General features: G+C 41.6%; 2 protein-coding genes across 2 annotated transcripts in view; one reads left to right on the top strand and one right to left on the bottom strand.

Moving 5' to 3' along the window:
• The window catches only part of astn2 (astrotactin 2), a gene marked incomplete at both ends in the record, with an annotated part of 321,802 nt that overhangs the window by 243,160 nt on the left and 57,668 nt on the right, over positions 1–20,974 (top strand). Inside the window, 3 exons of the mRNA XM_083902351.1 lie at positions 9,063–9,376; positions 17,021–17,154; positions 19,278–19,426. Coding sequence (XP_083758477.1) covers positions 9,063–9,376; positions 17,021–17,154; positions 19,278–19,426 — 597 coding nt within the window. The remainder of the gene's footprint in view (positions 1–9,062; positions 9,377–17,020; positions 17,155–19,277; positions 19,427–20,974) is intronic.
• trim32 (tripartite motif containing 32) lies at positions 1,300–4,713 on the bottom strand. The gene is made up of 2 exons (XM_083902762.1): positions 4,653–4,713; positions 1,300–3,511 (listed from the first exon to the last, which is right to left on the bottom strand). The coding sequence occupies exon 2, from the start codon at positions 3,505–3,507 to the stop codon at positions 1,450–1,452; it is 2,058 nt and encodes a 685-aa protein (XP_083758888.1). The 5' UTR covers positions 3,508–3,511; positions 4,653–4,713; the 3' UTR covers positions 1,300–1,449.

Here is a 20,974-nt window from a genome sequence, read left to right as displayed (position 1 = left end):
GCAACAAAATTAATGTGAAGACGACTGTATAATGAAGTTGAGCCCATATAGGCCAAACAGAGCCAAGGGACCATGCCTTGCATATTTAAGGACCTTGCGAGTTAGAAATGGCATCAGGGACCACAGAACTTAACTCTGTTATTAATGACAGTTGGAACAAAAACATCTATACACTGACCTAAATGGTTACCAGGTTTACCGAGGATAGATTTAAGTCGTACCGGGCGGTGAATAGGACGAAAGTGTCCATAAGAACGCGTAAAACTGCTTATATACTCATATAAATACTGCACGTTTAACAGAGCAAGAAGAAGGGGATGTATGCTGTAGGTCTGCAACTGAGGAAAGATGTGCAAGTGAAACAGGATCAGGTTGTGGAAGGTCACAGCAGGCTTTGTAGATGAGAGAGTAGATATTAGCAACCTCTGCTCTGAAAATGCCAAGCTGATGAACTGCTTCCATTTTGTATCCAGCTACCAGTTACTGAGGTTGTGGCTGATGTACACAGGATGACAAAAACTATTAATACGCACCAGAAAAAAAAAAAAATACTGTATATTATGATCATAACAATGCAGTTTACAACTTAATTATCGGTAGCCCTAAATTAGATTTCCTTCACTCAGACAAAAGAAGACTAATTTAAAACATGATGTAAATGTGTAAACCCACTAAATCCCCTGAAAATTACACATTAATATTGCCCAGAATGACTCTTTCCCACGCATGTTATTTTATAGTTCAGCACTACTTCCTGTAGGTTACTCAATAGTCCCTGAATGTTAAAGTATGCAATTTAACTGAACACTGCCAGCTGCATTCAGCTGTTACTCTGTGCTACTCAAACCTAGGAAACAGTGATGTGTCAATAATAAAGTGCTTCACAGGCCGAAAGCCTTGGTATGCTTTATTCCATAAATACACATTTATGTTTAGCTCGTCTTCCTCTCCTTTGTAAGTTGTTAAGCTGAACATCAGTGAAAGCCATGCATCAGAGAGTTGGGGGTGAACGCTGGATACACAGCAGCCAATAAGACAAGAGAAAAGAAATGATCCATACTCTGTCCCTTCATTAGTTTTGACATTGATGGTCAGTTTATCTTTGTTTAAATGTGTCATTTGTGTCATTATTCTTCCACATCTTCAACATTGTTTCAAAGTCTGCTTTAGTGTTGAGATCCATTCAAACAACTATGTAAGTAGCTGACTTTCACGTTAGAATAATTACATTAAAATCCAGAGGCCTTAACCAAACCAGAACCAAACCAACTAGAAAATCAATTTACAGACATACCCCAAATGAAAGCTGGAGTTTGGCTGTGTTTGGACCGCAGCCAAACTTTAGTGACATATAATAGTGTGTGTGTGATTTTAACAATTGTCATACTCCCCCTATACACCTACAAACAAATACCTACTAAACCGCTTATTCACCAATGCAGTGAGACTCTAAGAAGTGGAAGAGTGCCTCCTCTGAATGTAAGAGAACACTTTGATACAGTGGTCCCAACAATCCAGCACCAGCAACTGTCCTTTCTGGGTGGTGGCCACTCCCACAGGGCAGGTCAGCCCATCCTGGATGAGAATCTTGAATCCACCCTCTTTGGGAAATTGGAGAATTTCTTTCCTGCCACTGTCTGTTACCAGCAAATCCCCATTGGCATCCACACACATGCCAGTGATACAGCGGAAATCTTCTGTCTCTGAGAAGAAATGGCTCAGCTGCTTGCCCAGCTGGCCATCAGTGCCCACTGAACCAATGGAGAAGCCACCCTCCAGGTGAGGCTCATTGTGACGTTTTTCAAAGTTCAGTGCCAGCCCCTGGGTGAAGTAAACCGTTCCAGCTGCATCGCATGTCACAAACTTTGGCCGGACAGCAGAGCACAGTCGCGTGTAGCTCACCACACCCACACTGCGGTCCACTGCTAGACTCCACAGCTTACCACCTTCCACATCTGACACCACAAACTGGCCTGATGGCGTGGCAGTAATGCCCCAGGGTTTAATCAGTTGGTTTTTGTGACAAGCCACACAGTGTCCATCCATTGTGTAGACTTTAACAGAGTTATCATAGTTATCAGTGAACCCGATCAGACCTTGATGAGTGACAGCAATGGACAAGGGGATGAGGTTAGGCAAGTCAGCCCCGAGGAAGCTCAGGACAAAGTTGTCAATGCTACTGGCGTTGCGGCGAATTTCACGATGGAAACCCTTGCGATTAAAGATCTGGACACGGTAGTTTCCACGGTCTGCCACTAGCACCTCACCTTGTGATGTTACACAGATACTGACAGGTAAATTAAACATACCAGGCAGAGTTCCCTTACAGCCCATCTTTTTCAAATATTGGCAGACTGGGGGCCCTGTACTCGAGCCGGCTCCTCTCGGTGATCCCTCAGCTGCATCCAAGGATTTTGACTTGAAGCTGCCTGGTGAACCATATATGGCCTCCTCTACAACTGTAGTCATGTCAATATCTCTGTAAATATCCACTGGAGCCCCCATTGCCCCACTGGTGGCCCCTGCTGCCCCAGTTACACCCTCTACATCACCCTCAAGTGCAATCTCTAACCCACTCTCCTCATCGTCTGTATTGACTGTGTAAGTATTTGTAGCTAAGTGGCCCACTTGTAAAGGCTTGGAGTGCTCTGCTTGGACTAGCTCTGGCTCTTGCAACTGAAACGTGGTGGGCAAGCTGCTCCTCAGATCCAGATCCTCATCATCGCCCCCACCATCGTCCTTGAGTAAGGCAATATCACTCTGCCTCACCCGCATTGTGAGATAATCATAGCGTGATACCACCTTTACCTCTGCAATGTTAAGAAGATATGTTTGCTCCTCCAGGACCTGCCCATTGAGTTTCTCTACTTCTGACATGGAAGCAGTGAACGTTCTTCGAGCCCTGCTGAGTTCCTCTTGAAGACATAGTTCAGCTGTCGTGTAGTCCTGCTGCACTGCGCGGTATTTTAATCTCAAAGCCTTGGAAATGCTTTCAACAGATGTCTTCTTCTTCTGAATTTCACCCATAATGTTGCGCAAGGCAGACATCTTGCCACCCAGTTCTTTGCGACGCTGTTCAGCAGCCACCCTTATCGGCTGAACTGTATGGCCTTCTTGGAGGTGGCCCTCCTCTTTACAGAGCTCACAGAGGACTGTGGCACAGTCATGGCAGTACTGTCGTGGCAGACGATTGCAGCAGGCCTTGCACATGAGGGCAGCAGCAGCAGCACTGCAGGATATAGTACAATCGAGGATCTTCAGCACAGTGAGATTATCAGCCAGCTGAGTGATACTGCTCATGCGGGAGACTTTGCTACAGAAGGGGCAGCGGACACCGTTGATTGTATTAGCCAACAGCTTCTCTAGACATTGCCGGCACACTGTGTGACCACACTGCAGGAGTTTCGGTCTCATTTGTTCCTGATTGTAGGTCTCGAGGCAGATTGGACATTCAAGTACCTCCCTCATTAGCTCTGGATCCAGTGGAGAACATGGTGATGCCATCATGATTCTAAGAAAACACACACACAAAAAAATAAATTATACTGTGATAGATTAAACTGTTCTGTGAATTAAATCAAATTAAATAATCTTAAATTTAAGGTCAGAGTGAAATAAACAAGGAGTTCAACACTCACTCCTCTCTTTCCTAAGCGTGTCAGGGAAGTACAATGGCCTCTCAATACCAGAGAGGGAATAAGCACTTTATTGTAAAGCATGTATATACTTATATTGGTATGTATGACTTTTATATATTATATTCCTTATAATGAAACTTCCTACATTCAAGCTATGCACAGTCAGGGTAAGCAAACAACTATGAGAGTGGTTTAATGTGTTATGCCTCACATTTGTATACAACACTGGACACAACAGTACTTTGAAAAGAAGGTTACATTTGTCTTTAAATATTCATAAATACTGCACTATATGCAGCTGTATTTGCTCGTCAAAGAAATACGTGTCCAGCTATTACTAGCATTGCAAGCTAGCCCTTATCTGCTTGAAAGTAGCTACATGTAGCCAACATAACATACGTGGCGAAGGTCACTTATTTACGGAGCCCTGCTAGGGTCAGGTGTGGAAAGAATAAAACTAGTTTGTAAACCGTTCCCTCAGTTTAGTAATTACTAAACTATTACTTAACCGGTTTACTAAACCAAGGGAACAGTTTACAAACGATTTTTATTTTTTCAACACCTCACCCTAGCAGGACTCCGTACTTATTGCTTAAATTCCCCGCAAAACGACAACACTTGTCTCTCCAACGTCATAGAGCATGTTGGGTGTTGTTGCTATAACACTGTGTTGTTTCTGTAACTGACACCATCGTCCAACACAATGCTAATGGCTAACACTGGGATGAGCAAACTAACAACGAGTGTGTGCACATACATTTGTTGACACTACGCTCCCATTATGCCGAAGATTAGACCCTCCAGTCATGACCTAAACACGAGTGGTAAATATTTCTCTAAATGTAGATTAATACACCAGAGGCCTCTTTATAGCACAGACAACGCTATTGCTTGTCCTCATACACAACGCGACAAAGTTATCCGACAGCATGACAGGACAGGTTTGGAGCCACGTGCATTAAAAACCGAAGACAATGCGACTAATGCGCACTGTGTGTCTTATTATCTTATTACCTTTCTCTTCCAAGTGAGCTGCTTGGAAGTACAGAGGTTGTGATGGGCGTTCTGTGTTTGCTACTGCAGCTGCTAGTGTGGGAGACAGACTGCAGTGTTGACGACGTCGCGTACGTCGCAGCCGTTGTGTGACGTAATACGTACAGGCCCCGCCTGGGCCGGAGCGTGGCTTTGATTGGCTGCTGTGTCGGCGTGGTGCTGTGTCATCCACTGTGGTCCTGATGCAGTTCATAGACACAGGGGTTTGCAGAAGGCAAAATATAAATATTGAAGTATAGCTACATGCCTTTTATACGGACAAGGATGAGGACCACATGTAAAAGAAATAAAACAGTCTGCTTCTGAGATTAAAGTCAAGTATTTTGACTTTTTTCACCCCTCACAATACTGGGTTTTAAATGTCTTTCCCAAAATAAATATGTCCCTAATCCTCTTCCGTACTTTCATGTTGAGTCCAGACCTTATTTGTCAAATGGACTCATAAAACCTTTACTAGACCTACTGAAGTGTATTAAAAAGGGTTCATTTAATTGAGCCATCATTACATTGCATTTCTTCATTCATTCAGGACAGTCCGAAAGTGTTTGCAAACCCATTCTGCAAAGTCAAGCTCTCATAATAACACTGGGAATTGTCTAATATATATATATATATATATATTTTTAATTAAACAGCCTGTAACTCCTTTTAAAGTTGAGATGTGGCCTCTTCTCTGCAACTGAGTGTATCTGTTAATCTCTCTAAAAGAATCAAGCATGTAAAATATGTTAACTTGAGTGGGAACAGAACTGCAACTCTATATAATACTAGTTATATGTTACATCTGCATTGGAAATCACCAAGATCATGAGAAAGTAATTCACATTTTAAAACAAGGCAGTAATTGCAGAGAATCACCACTAGATGTCAGTATAGGACAAGTCAACTACCAGAGGCTACCAACCCTTTTCCTAAGAAACCCATATTTTTTGTATTATTGTATACATTGAGACGGGTCCTCATCGTGGGTTTAAGACAATCTCAATAACTGTCTGGTTTAATTTAATATAACAATTAACATTGTGTAGTAACACTGCTATTATGTGCCTGATCATATAGAATGATCATTGCAGAATAATGTTTTGTTTTTTTTAATTGGAAAAAAGTACGGTATGGTGACATTTACACTCACCATAGGCTACACATCTCAATATCATATTCTGTACAAGGATTATATTTAAAAGGAATGTGGAAAATCAATTAGGAGCCTTATTTAGACATAACAAGGGTCTGTTAAATTCACAAGTCTATGCTACGTCGAGCAGTTGCTGCTGTTTTGATAAAGCAACAATGCCATCAGCAACCATATTCAACAGCATCTGTATAAAACTTCTATGGAAGATATCTGACACCTTGTTATTGTTGCCCGGGCAACATAACCCATGTCAGAGGGGATGTCTCCCTGATGAGTAATTATACTGCAACCAGTCTACAAAGACATTTTAATTAACAAAGGCGGCACAAGATCAATGGCAAGGAAAATCACTCCATTCATCTCCTCCCTGTGCCTGATGACAGGCAAGTGTTGCATAAATATCACATTCATTCCACATAGCAAAGAGCTGTCATAGTTTATAAAGAAACAAAGTGACGGGCCACTCCTTTAACTGACCAAAAATACATGTGGTCCTGTTTAATGTGTCCTCGTGAAGGGTGTCACCATTGGTCCGATTTCAAAGGAAACTGTGCGTTGCGTAAACACAGAAAGACAAACAGACAAAGTACACGAGAGAGGCATTACATCAAGCGGTTTATGATACCGGTCTCAGAATGTGATTCACAGTCCAAACCATTGAAATATGAGGACTAAATGCGCACAAGAACAAATTCATTAATTGACAAAAACAAACTTGTGAAGTGAACTCGCGTGACCTTTGCTGGCGCTTTGTTCTCCGCGAGTCACAACTCACTCGACTCGCTCACGAAACGCAATTGATAACTTAACAGTAGATGCAAACGTGTGTAGTGTGAATTAAAGAGGGAGAGTTGAATTAAAGAGTAAATTAGTCTGACCAGTCACAACCAAACTGACCTACAGGGCTTTATTGTGAGAGCTGGGTGACAACAGCTCTTTTCTCTGTCTGCGTTGCTTCAAGAAGTGCATGTAATTGGGCTCTTGGGCCACCCCTTGAGCCTGTTTACATACTGTTGAACTACCACCCACCCTTTCAACTGTGAGCTAGCGTATGCCATAAAGACATACACAAGTATGTATAAGACTCCGTAACAGACACGTAACAGAGCCATAGATATAATACATTTCAGGACACCAGGGTCATACCAGAAGTTTTTTTTTCCTCTTAGTATTTGCAAGTTCCAATGGCCTGAAGTGCACGTTACATTTCATAATTACATAACAAATCTCCAGTGTGTAAGTGCTGTTGCCAAAACACTGCTGGTGTCTCGACCCCCCAGACTTACCCCACGTGTCAGATCAGAGCTTTCTGAAAGGATGACTTAAAGTCCATAATCCCATCATTCTCTTTCACCATTGCTTTTGCTATCTCACTACCTCACTCGTTTAAGTTAACATTTAATTGCCAAGTTTGTCCGGAATTACCATGACAGATATCTGCAACGTCATTCTTACTAGTCAAAACATACATATAATGACAAACCCCATACACATGAATGGCAAAAGTGACGTCATTCTGACTAGTATCAGTCGTGATATCAGTAGTGGATATCCTGTCGACCTATTAAATGTTACAATGGCTTGCCATAAACTTGTGTTTCAGAGAACTGGGGTGGGTTCCTTATCCTAAAGTTTGCTGCTATTCTTCTACCTTCCCTCCATCAGTTGTGACGTAAAAAAAAATACAAATAAAAAAATGCATCGCTCTGTGTCACCACTGACATGAACACGGAAAGAGTTGTGTGAAGCTTTATCAGCCCCGTGTGAACTCATTAGTCAGTGGTTTGATTAGTTACATACTGCAGCTTTAAAATAGACATACTGTACATATTATTAGATGTGTTATATAAATGTGTTCACTGCCTCCAGGCATTTTTAATTCATGCTAGTAAATTGTTGCTTTTACGAGGTCATTTAGTCTGTTCAGCCCATTCTATTGTTTTGCATTTCTAAGCAATATGTTGTGTTTTTAATTGTCCGTTTCATATTGTTCTGTGAGTCCTAAAACAGTTTTTCTTCTTTTCTTTCATCCTTTACAGTTTTTTGTGTCATATTAAACAGAATCCAATTGAAATGTTCTTGTTTGTGTGATGTAACTTACCAATATTAAATAGATAATAGCCCAACTAAAGGTATAATATTATATCTATATGTTAAAAGATGTTTGTTGTTGTTCAGAAAATGTGTATTTGTGAAGGGAAAGTTTACAGTTTTCGTTTCTTTGATTACCTTGTTAATTATTACGTGAAAAAATACAGTTTCTCTCTGTCACTCACATATAACGTCCGTATCAGTTTATAGTTAATGCAGCAGTAGGTGTGTGTACTTGTTTGTACTGTATAGTTTGTGTTTATGCACGTTGTCTACAAAAACCACCAAGTTGACTCTCTACAAAGCATGTTTGTGTAACTGCTTGTTACTGATGGTTAAAGACACAACAGGAAAAAAAGATTCTATCTTCCTTACCCTCCAGTGTCTCTGTCTATGTCTTTTCTTAGATCAAAAGTGTATATTTGTGTCACATAAAGGCTTGTTTTTGAATCAGTTGCACAGAGAGGTTCTCCCTCAGTGCTCTTGTCTCGTACTATTTTTCATATCAGAACAAAGTGCCAGAGAAATGCGAGCTACAGTACTTGTACTTTACAGTGTCCATTGTGTGTATAGATTTAGAACGTCTTTGTCCTTTATGATTTATTTTGTCTATTATCTCTCTGCTGACTCCAAGAGCCTGCACCAAAAAAAAAAAAAATCATTTTCACTTCCACTGTCTATTCAAATGGCAAACAAAACCTCTTGCATGTTGTTGTTGAGTTTCGGTTTTTCCTCATTTTCATAGCATAACACACCTCTGTGCTACAAATAAGCCAATAATTCCAACTTTAAAACACTGTGTATTCGTGTACTTTATTGTAACATGTGCTCTAATGTAAACCCATTCTTCTGACGTCGCCTCCTCTTGCTGCACGGTGTGTTGCTTTCTCACTGAAAGAGGAAATGATGAGAGCGAATCCCCCAAACTCCAGTGAGAACATCAAACAGTGCTAATTGACACTCAGGAGAAGGACCCAGTGGCACCCCTCCCTCCCACCACCTGCCATTTATCCTTTGTCTACGAAAGCTGGTGACACTAAGGGATTACTTGTTGTGTTTTCTTCTTTACCTTGGCAGCAAGTAAATACCATTTTTTTTACCCAAATACCAAATCTTTCCTCTCTTGTTTACCCCCCCCCCTCTAGAGGCAACAGACCAAGGGATTGGAAGCGGTGGGCGGCGAGAGCTTAAGTCTGTAACGTTCATCAGCTACCTGTCTGCGCTGCAGAAAAGCCAGCTTTTGTCCGATGACATGGTCAACGGGGTGGAGATCCGCTGTGAGGAGAAGGGAAGTTGCCCAACTGGCTGCCACCTGTGCCATCACCAGGCCATGGTGTCAGGAAGAGGCCACAGTGGTAACGGCAAAGGCGGAGAGCAGCCTTCCCCGATTCCTGTGCTGCTGGAAGTCAGCCGCGTGGTGCCCCTCTATAGTCTGGTCCAAGACAACGTCACCAAAGAGGTGAGAAAGTAATCTCTCTCTCTCTTCTCTATCCATGTGTGTGTGCCATAATACTGACCTTGTCAGGACCAGTAGTCCTCAAATAGAGTCCAAAACCTAGTCCTTATGAGGCAGACAGAACCTGATTTCTGGAAAACTGGTTAAGTTTAGGGTTTTGATTTGAATTGCGGTTACAGTAAGGGTTAGAAATGTACTTGTTAGGGTTAAGGTTGGATATAGTGTGGGTTAGGGTTAGGGTTGGGGGTTTGTTTGGGCCACCCAAATGAATGTAAGCAAATGCAGTGTCCTAAGTAAAAAATAGCTGCACATGCATGTGTAGATATTTGGAGGCAGACAATTGACCTCATAAATGAAGAATAGGTAATCAAGACAGATACATTCGACAATGAACTATCATCCTCTCGATTATTCCAGTATTGCATTACATGTATTGTATGATATGATTGAAATGTTCTCTCTGATCACCTTCAACACTTGCACATGTAAGTGCATGTGATTACGGTACACTTCGTTTCCAGCCAATCTTTGAGTGCCACGTGAAGTGAAACACCATCAACCGTGTTCCTTTCAAAGACTTGTCGCAGAGAAATTACCTTACCTCATGCCTCGTGGCGGCAGCAGTTTATTCCCTTTCATGACGTGTGTGTCTCCATATAAGTCATTGAAGTGGTGCAGTTGTAACAATCCGCCTCAAGGTGGCATTGGTTGGTTAACTGTGGGCACTCGAAATGCACACTGTAATACAGAGGACATAAAAAAGATGACATCATGGTTCTCTCCTCTTGTGGGGAAATCAATGTGTGAGATGTGTGTGTGTGTGTGTGTGTGTTTCGAAACAACCATACACATATCAGGTTCATTAATATGGGCTTAATGAACATGTATTGTGTTAATGATTCATCCTGTGTATGATTTGCAGTGAACGTTAATCATATTGGATTTCTTTTATTATTTAAGGGGCTTCACTTTCACCATATTTTGCTCTGTTCTGGATTTTCATCCTGTTTTCACGTTGTCTTGTAACCTAACATCCATTGCACATCTCCATGCTTGTGTAAGCCAACACAGAGCTGGATGCAGGTGACTCACACCCAACACACACATATGCACGCGCCATGGGGAGCAGACTGGCTCACTCTCCCCAATCAAGCATCTAATTACCTTACCTTCTATAATTACTGCAGGCTACAATAACAAATAACAGAGGCAAAAACATGCAAGTATGCAATTATGTACCCCCCCCCCTCTCTCATTCTACATATATATAAGACCACACCTCCAAAGAATTGAAGGCACAAAGAAGGGGTAGACTGCAGTAGATTGCTCTGGCAAGCCCCTCTGAGGAAGCTTGAGGCAGGATTATTAGCTTCTTATTGATGTCATCGACCTCTTGAGAGGGCGGGGAGTCCATCACTCTGCTCCTCTCTTTCTCTTCTTCCTTCCCCGGCTGCAACTGTCTTTGCTATAGTCTAAAAGGGACATACGTGCAGTACAGTATATTGCATTAGAGACGCACAATACAGAATGCAAGATCCTGCATCTCTGCACACAATCGCTCATTCCTTTCTGAGCTTTTTTTTAACCTATCTTTTAGTGGCCTCTCCCAGGCTGCTTGACTGTTTGACAGGACATGCCGTGGCCCTGCCAAATCAATCTTCTCATTATCAAGCCAGAGAGGGCTTTGTTACAACGGCAAATTACCCTTACAGGAAAAGACCATAACCCGGACTGAAGAAGAAACATGGCAGGACGGATCCAGCCGGTGCAGATTAGTTACGTGCACAAAAACAAGATAAAGTCGGTGCACCTCATAAAGTATTTATCTATCTGTGCAGATAGCTCTGGTTCAAAACTTTGCCATTTTTTAAACACATACATTAATAAAATGTGCAAAAGTCACGATAATCTACATTCTACACAGTCAACTGTGTTATAGGGACTATTGTTGCAGTTGGCAGTGGTTTACACTGCTGTTCAAAGGTTTGGGTCACCTCTATTTTTTTTGTTGTTTTTTTCCATTAAAACTCACACTTTTATTTATTTAAGAGTTGCAAAATGAATAGAAAATATAGTCAAGACATTGACAAGATTAGCGATAATGATTTTTATCAAAACATGTACATATTCCATTAAAAACCAGACAGTTGCAGCTAGAATAGTCATTTACCAATGTATTAACAATGAATAGAGTGTATTTCTGATTCATTTAATGTTATATTCATTGGAAAAAGAGCTTTTCCTTCAAAAATAAGGACATTTCTCAGTGACCCCAAACCTTTGAACGGCAGTGTACCTTTCTAACATTTTAAACAAACCTGTCACCTGTTACAACCTTTAAATGTCACTGTCTCAAAGTACTATAATGCATCCATTGGTTGCAGGTATATGGCTAAATTTGTCAAAAAATAAATGAAACTAATATGTTTTGCATTTGGATGGAAAGGTTTGAGGTTTACTCCCCCGCTTTGTCTTGGTATTGAATGCTGCCCGTGTTGCTCTGTTCTCAGGCTTGGCTAGCTTTAAACCTGGTCTTGACTTGAATTCGACTGGAACCGGTCTTGGATTTGACCTGGACTCGACCAAGGTGGTCTTGCTTACAGGCCTGCTGTGCACGCATAAACATGCACGCACACAGATACTTCCCTGTTTTAACGCCAGAGAGAAATACCTCAGTGGATAAATAAATAAGCTTTCGTCTGTGGAGCTTACCAGTGGCCCTATGTCCTGTGATGCTGTGACTGAATTATGGCAAACCTTTTGAACAAATTGGCCGTGAGTCTAATGGGTCAGAATGCTTATATCTTGCCAAGCATCCACTGCCATGCGTTCACCATAACACTGCAGCCACTTATGGGGGTGTGTCTTGTATAGCTTCAGGGGGGCACAGAGGAGCAGAAATGAGCTTGACACATTAAACAGCAGGGCATATTTGCACAAGAGAGGGTGCTTTTGGTGACCTCTTTAACGTCCCATTTCCTACTATTGGGGGAGTAAACATAGCTGTAAAAAATAGCACCTATATGCAATAAAACAGATTTATATGGACCTTGTTTGGCCACCATGGCAACACTCACTGCTATGTGGACAATAAATTTAAAGGATTGTTTCAAAAGTAGCTCTGGTGATGGCGCTTAATTAGTGTTGATGTGATTTCCTTGTTCTTCTTGCATTGGGTTTATGTGGACACTGCCATTCTTCTTTGATTGTGATGTAGAGCTTCTGCTTCAAAATACAAAACACATGTCCGTAACAAGCTGCTGTAGAAACATGGTGGCCTCTGTAAAGCAAGGGTCTTGGCTAAAGTATGCACAGCATGAACATCTTCATCTCAGGTTACGCAACTGAAATGGTTATACACATAAACATTCTTATGAGTAGTATATTCAATTGCTGCCATTGAGCCTTCATAATTTGAATCGTAGTATTTATGGGTTTATATAACCCAAAATCCACTTTTTTATACATATTATGTGCTCCTGCATTGTCCAGTCGCTGTATAATAGTTTTTGTTTCATTTTCGTAGTGTTTCAAAAAGTCATGTAAAATAACATGGTCACGGGCTGCTGTTGCATTGCCACTGTTAGCAGCGAGACGCCATGTTTCTACTGGAGCCTGTAAGGACCAACCCGAGAGAACAAATCAAGCGTCGCTTTACTTGTAGCGGAAGTCCCGCCTCCACTGACGGAGCTAATACGATATACAAAAGAGACACTTATACATCTGAATAAATACTAGAACCTCATCTGCTGACACGGAGAAAGACGATGAGGATGACATTTGACCGGCTGAGGATACCGGTCCCAAGGAAGGGAGGGGGTGAGCAGAGGAGCAGTTTGTTGTTGTAAATTTCAGCCTCTCCTCTAGATGTCACTATAAACTACTTACTTCACCTTTAAGTTTTGCGCAATACACAATACTAATGGGCTGCAAGTGTTGTGAAGAAGCTGAGGTAGATGAAATCCACAGTTTGTGATTCATCAAACTTTTTAATCAGTTCTCATATTAATTATAAAGTCTAAATGATGAACTGAAATTAAAAAAAGGACAAGTTATATACAAATCATAATATTCCAGTATTCCCTCTGACATTGATTTGAAATCATAACTGAAGGTTAAATGTATTAGTTTTTTAATTTTGGTTTGTCCTCTTTCTGTGTTGGCTTTGTTATTGTTGGCTTACGTCGCTGTTTTGTGAGACACGAGTAAGACAGCAGACGCGCGGGCTAACTGACATCGCTGAAACGTCAAGTCCTTTTAGATTCAAACCTCAGACAGAGTCGGCTCACCTTAAAACAATACCTGCTGTTTTGAGGATTCTCTCGTGACATGGCAAACCCCCATCAACCTCTGGGTGAACCAACCCTCCATCTGGCCCCAGTGTCCAATTTCCTGGAAGTACTACTTTTGATAAGGTTCCTAGAAGTGGCCATTGGTTAACACCATTAGCCCTGAGTGATTGGAAGAGCCACATAAACGCATTTGTGCCTGCACACACACACACGCATTTAGGTCTCCATTGATGGTGCCTTGTGTGTGCTGACTTAGGCCCTTTACAACCACTGGTGATCGTCTTATAAATCAATACTGCGGGCCAGCTGGCCAGTGTTTTCATGTATTAGCCTCCGAAGACAGACAGTAATATGGTCAGCTTAGACTAGACAAACAGATTAATACATTAAAGAGGTCACAGTGGCCTCCTTTGCCTTCTTGTAAGTCATGACGGTCTTCTATGAAAGTGAAAGGTCCAAATAGTATTTTGGTGCCAGTGAGTCTGCGAGGCCTAAATGACATAAAGGCTTGGAATTCATGACTGGTGTTGTTGCTGATCCTCGGCGGTTATTCACTGATCTTGTCTTCTTTTTCAAAGCAGAGGGGTGATTGTGTTTCAGCTCAATTTGTTCAGTATCAATAAGGTCAATTGAGATGGGTTGTGGCATTATTTGTGAAAGGAGAGAACCATGTGTTATTGTCACCATAGGGACACCGATCACTGATGCCTGCGAGAAACGCTGTCCTGACTGCACAAAAGCTGTCTTACACTGTTACAGTCATTGCTTGGTAGGACCTTCTTTGTCAAAACACTTGCCATTTGATGTGATGCACAGAGCAAGATATCCAACGCAGCATGTACATGGATCTATAGTGTTCTGGGAAATGCATGATCTTTGGTCAATCAATAACGTATATGATATCCACTAACTACACTGAAAACAGAAGTATCTTCTCCTGGGCCTCCTGTCCTTGGTGTCCCCGGCTTCTTTTTCTTGCATCAGTAGGACATATCACTGTTTTCACCACCAAGCACTTGACATTATTATCATATACTATTTCATCTCCTTGCTTTTAAGGCAAGAGGATCCCCACCTCTGTGTCCCCACCCAACCCTCGACTCATTTTGTAAACCACAACTAGATTCCCTGTTTACCCAGTGGAGACTGGCTTGCATTACTCTTCAAACATAAACACGGTGGTAATCGCTTTGTCTATTTTTCACATGTGCAGCCATGCAATCAAGCGCACAGACCCATATGGGGTTTTTCTAGGAATCTGGTGGTGGTAAACGAATGGCCGTCCTGTGGTCTTTCTCTCTTTTGCCCCTGGCAGTGGAGGTCTTTTCTCATATTTGCCTAGGCTGCACACATATGTAGACCTTGAGCCCAGGTTTTTCTTGTTGTCTTCGCCTGTGGCCTGCTTCCCATCGACAAGAGGTGGCGAGACCCCTGTTGCTGTTGCTTTCTGACGGCATTGAGCCACATGGGTTCGGGAAAGGGGAGAAAACCGATATGACCTTTTTTCAAAGGGTTATTATATATCCGTGGCGAACAGTGATTGCCTATCCCCCATAATAACTGCTCATTCAGCAGACTAATTGAGAGAGGCTTGTATTGGAGGATAAATAATGAGAAAGCCTTGACTGGTGAAGGTCCCACAGTAAGATAGAGGAATCTACACTTTAATACCATTTTTTTCGGGGCCAATTTCCTTTAGTCTTTCTAGCCTCTTTGCTTATTTTTCCCATTCTTCCCTCCTCGACTGCTACACTCATTTTCACTCTCAAGATCCTTTACCTTTCATGAAAGCTAGTGGTCCTGGAAGTCAGTTCCCATGAAAGACTCTTTAGTCTCCTTTACAGCTAACAATACAGTGTTGTGGAAATGCTAACATCAGCTTCTGAGTGCATACCCTGACTTCTTTTTTTGGCCAAGCCCTCTGCCTTTCTGGTCAGGACTATGCCCAAAGTCATCTCAAATGTCACATTCACTAATCAGCACACTGCAGAAATCTCCCCTTGGCATTTCTCCAAAGAAATGAAACAACCAACTGTGGAAATCAATCATTAATTGAAGTGTGTTTTCGCATTGGGCCCATGGATACCCGATGCATGTGCGCGGTTGTCTTAAAGATGTGTGTGGTCTCATCTCTCTCTTTGTTTTAGGATAAGTGGATGTCATGGTGTATTGGAACAAAGGAGTGGCTACTCGCCCCTTTTTGTCGGATGCCTGTTACCCAGTGATAATGTTTCCGCGTGGTTCCAGCGTCCTATTTTTTGCGACCATGATCAAGCACATCTCCAAACTTGTCTGCATGAGGCTGCACTACCAACTGGTCAGAGCACATAAATAACTGAGTGCTTCATTGATCCATGGTGTGAGAGGGGGAGCCAGAGGGCTGGCGAACTCCCTTGAACTCACTCTATATCATGGCTGTGGCTTTAGGGAAAGCCCTGACATTATACTTTATTACTTTGACGATTATATTGGCATTTGGCTGCCTTTTAGAGAATGACTGAGCTTCTGCCTTTGATTTTTTCCCCCCCTCTTTCACCCGTTAATGAAGCAGCACAAGGAGATGTTAGGAGATGACATCATCTCCTAACATCTCACTACCCCGCCCCCCCTCCTCCTCCATCCCCTTTCACAGACAGATCGACAGCGACACCGACAGATACGCAGCCACTTACACACACACACACACACACACACACACACAAAGAGACACATAGAATGTAGGAGGTGGGGGGAGTGTCACAGCTTTCACACCTCCATCATAAAAGAGTCACAGTGCATCCATGATATCACAGAGTAAGCTTGTCAATATTAGTGAGATGTTCCTGCCTTCTGGTAATTGGGTACGGTGGGTATGAAAAGGTCACTGTGTGTGTGCGCTTGTGTGTGTGTGTGTGTGTGTGTGTGCGCGTGTGCGTGTGTGTGGGGGTGTGTGTGTGTGTGTGTGCGTGTGTGTGTGTGTGTGTGTGTGTGTGTGTGTGTGTGTGTGTGTGTGTGTGTGTGTGTGTGTGTGTGTGCGTGCGTGCGTGCGTGTGGGAGACGGAGAGAGAGAGACCAGTTTTGATTGGGGGACTATTTGGATAGCGCTCACTTCCTCAATGGGCTTTTAAAGAAAGGCTGAGATTTGACATGTTGGCACTCGTGGTTCTTTTTAGTGTGGCAGGTAAAAAGGAAATGAATATGTCATCGGAAACTCATCATATATATGTGTGTGTCAGTAGCATACATGTGTGTGCTGGGATATGGGGAGCAGTAGTGAAAGAGTCGGGTGGGAGATGGGGGTGGGGTAAGCGTCAATGGACGGGGAGTTAATGTTCAAAGAGATAATTGCATTTCTCTCACCTGTTACCCTTTGCAGGCCTTCAAAAGCGCCACAATGAGCTCATACTGGTGTGCTGGAAAGGGCGATGTCATTGATAACTGGTGTCGCTGTGACCTGAGTGCCTTCAGCAAAGATGGCCTGCCTAACTGCAGTCCCCTCAGGAAGCCAATGTAAGTGTGAGGTGACACCATGACACCTAGGATGTCATGCACATGAGGGATTTCATGGATGCATGCACTGATGCACTGCAAGCACACTGCATGTGGACGTGTGCACACACACAAACACACACACACACACACACACACACAACAAACACACACATCTCTTCTGATGTCTGAGGCACTTGAGGAAGTTGTAGATAAAAGTACAGTCCCCAAAGTTATAATAACTGTCAGTCAGTCCTTACACCCCTCTAAAAAAGAACACGCTTCCATTCAAGATGTCCTAATAATACCTGTGAGGGTTCAGTGAGTCACCTAGATATTGTTGTCCTGAGAACTTTTGAAAAGAAACAGGAAATCGAGCGTGATACTTCCGAAGGATGAGGCTTTGAAGTATTTAAAAAGATGCCAAGTGTATTTTATTGGTATACTGAAATCTAGAATGGATGCCAGCATATACTGGGCACCACTGTTCAATAATAATAAAAGCTTAACAAGGATAAAATATAGTGTATCATCCATAAAACAGTCTGAGATAGAAAACCTAATGACATTTGCACCCAATGTAATCATTTCTTTGCTAAGGCCCTGCCCCATATATCAACTATAATCAAATGTATACTTTTAAATGCTACTCAGATATGATGTAATGCATTTGATGACAACTTGTGTTTTTAAAGTTGCTGATGTTAAACCAATTTGAATTCACAATGTCATTGTTGGTAAATGGAGATGATGTCATACCTGTATAGATGTGCAACAGCACGATGGTTTTATAACGATATCTATATCGTTATAAATCTATATCTATATCTATCTTTCTAATGTCTTTCAAAATTGTCTCAAGATTTGAGTGCTTATAATACATACTGTTTCCAGAACGTAGAATGAACAATTGTAACTACAATTCAAAAACTGCTGCTATTTGGAAATTGCGTAATACTTTACCAAAAGTCTGATATTTGAGACTTTAGATTATGTCGCATAAGTAGTTACTTTTATGGTCATTTTGTTTTGTGCATTGTGGTTTTATACTTGGACAAGGAGAATGTGGTTTTACAAGCAGAGTTTTGGTCATACATTGTGTGGGCTCATGCTGCTGGCACGAAATGTTGCAGCAGCCAAATCTCTCACTCTGACCAGCAGCAGAGTGTAAGACCTAAACAAAACACAACTACAGTACTTATTATTATTATTATTGTTGTCTATGGTTTTATGAAAGAAGGATAACCCGCCTCTCTTCTACCACTGTCACAGACACAGCTGCAGGGCACACAATATGGAAACGCTGTTCTTTTATCTCTTATGATAAATTAGAAAGGGAAAACTGCACGAGGAAAACTGCTGGAGAGCAGGTGGCATTGGAATGTTGTTTTTGTTTGAAGATGTTTTTTTGCCATCCTGTTGTCCAGTGAGATGTTGGCGTGGATGACTGTTTCTGCTTCAACACAGAAATGACCTCATGGGATGACTACTTTTCCACTCTTGATTCATGTCCATATTTTTGGACGTTTGGCGAATGCATGCATGCACACAGTTTAATCTGAAATGTACTGCTTTGCTCATTGGTTATATATTGTACACTACCATTCAAAAGTTTGGGGTCACTTAGAAATGTACATATTTTTGAAGGATAAGCACCTTTTTCAATGAATATCAGATTACATGAATCAGAAATACACCCTATACATTGTTAATGTGGTAAACGACTATTCTAGCTGCAAAAGTCTGTTTTTTAATGGAATATGTACATGGGTGTATAGAGGCCCATTTCCAGCAACCATCTCTCCAGTGTTCTAATGGTACATTGTGTTTGCTAATCGCATTAGAAGGCGATTGGATGATTAGAAAACCCTTGTGCAATGATGTTAGCACAACTGAAAACAGTTTTGCTGGTTCTTTGGCGAAAGGGCGAAATGATTATTTTGAATATAAATCATTATTTCTAATCTTGTCAATGTCTTGACTATATTTTCTATTCATTTTGCAACTCTTTTGATGAATAAAAGTGTGACTTTTAATGAAAAACACAAAAAAAATGTATAGGTGACCCCAAACTTTTGAACGGTCGTGTATGCATCTGATGTCTCGGTTCCTAATGTTTGTCTTGTCCGTGTTGCTTCCATTAGCTTGCGCCTAGCCCCTTATCTGGAGCCCTCAAGCACAATGGTGGCCCTGGAGTGGATGGATGTGGAGCCTCTGATTGGGTGCAAGATTTCTGACTATATCGTCCAGCACAAACGAGTGGAGGACCCCATGGAGGCAGAGGTCTACACAGGTAAAAAAAAAAACTAAATCCAAACCCTGAGTTAATATAGTCCTTTTACATTTGCTTTTCTATCGCTGTATTTCCATGGTAGTGAGCCAGTCTGTCTGTTGGCTTGAAATTCATTTGGAACATTTTCCTCAGTTATTAGATCAAACCTTCCCCCTATTCTGCTCGTATAAGACATTAACCAATTACCCAAATTTCTCCATTAAATTTTACTTCTAGGGTGTGTTTACACAATTATATTTCTGTATGTAAGCCATTATTGAGTAGTGCACACACACACGCAAATACACAATGGGAGCAGCTTTCAGCCTCACCAGGAAACAGTTGGAGGTTGCCTGCTTTATTTATATACACCTCTGGTGTGGATGGAAAGGGATTCACTCATCCCAAGCACATTCAAACTCCAAAGCTTTCTGCTTCAAGTCCACTCTAACCATACGGTCTCAGCTGACCACTAAGTCCACCATGCTTTGTTTACTTACCAAATTAAATGTAGTTTACTTTGAGGAGATTAAAGTCATTAAAGGCTCCAAATTGCAGAAATTAGTTTAATCCCATGATCACCTCCTGAGTAGCCAAGTTTTTGGAAGTTTTCTGAAAATTCGCTGTATGTTTTGACTACAAATTGACATTGTTGACTGTGCTGAGAGACAATAATTACCCCGTAATACTTTAGGGTCAACGATGAGCAGATGGTGAAAGCAGACAGGAGACAATAAAGTGCCACAATTACACTACCGTTCAAAAGTTTGGGGTCACCTGTACAATATATTTTTGTGTTTTCCATTTAAAATCACTCTTTTATTCACCAAAAGAGTTACAAAAGGAATAGATTGACATTGACAAGATTAGAAATAATGATTTTTATTAAAAGTAATCATTTTGCCCTTCAAACTTTGCTTTCGTCAAAGAACCAGCAAAACTGTTTTCAGCTGTGCTAACATAATTGCACAAGGGTTTTCAAGGGTTTTCTAATAGCCTTCTAACACGATTAGCAAACACAATGTACCATTAGAACACTGTAGTGATGGTTGCTGGAAATGGGCCTTTATACACCTTTGTACATTTCCATTAAAAACCAGACGTTTGCAGCTAGAATAGTCATTTACCACATTAACAAGTGTATTTCTGATTCTTTAATGTTATATTCAATGAAAAAAAGTGCTTTTCCTTCAAATATAAGGACATTTCTAAGTGACTCCAGACCTTTGAACGGTAGTGAACATGAAAGAATATGTTTGAGGAGTTGATGTGAACTTCCCGTTACAATTGTGGGAAATTTTTGATCTTTGGATACAGAGTAGATGGAGGCTGAAGGTGGGAGAAAATGACAGGCAACTTATCAGAAGCTGTGAATGGTTCTGGCCAATGTGCTGAGGGCCAAGGTAAGTGGTTATAGTTGTGATGAGTGTCTGGGGGTGAATCAGCGGAAGGGTGATAGAGCTTTAATAACATTGAAAGAAATTAGGTGGTCTGGAGGAAGCTAGAGTTAGTCACTGCGAAGCCTGGACAGGTCATCTATCACCCCTGGGAGGAGAGCTGATGAAGAGT

This window comes from Microchirus variegatus, assembly GCF_963457635.1.
Source record: "Microchirus variegatus genome assembly, chromosome: 16".
NCBI lineage: Eukaryota > Metazoa > Chordata > Actinopteri > Pleuronectiformes > Soleidae > Microchirus > Microchirus variegatus.
The sequence above is the reverse complement of the archived record's forward strand: the minus strand, read 5'-3'. Positions and strand labels throughout refer to the sequence as shown.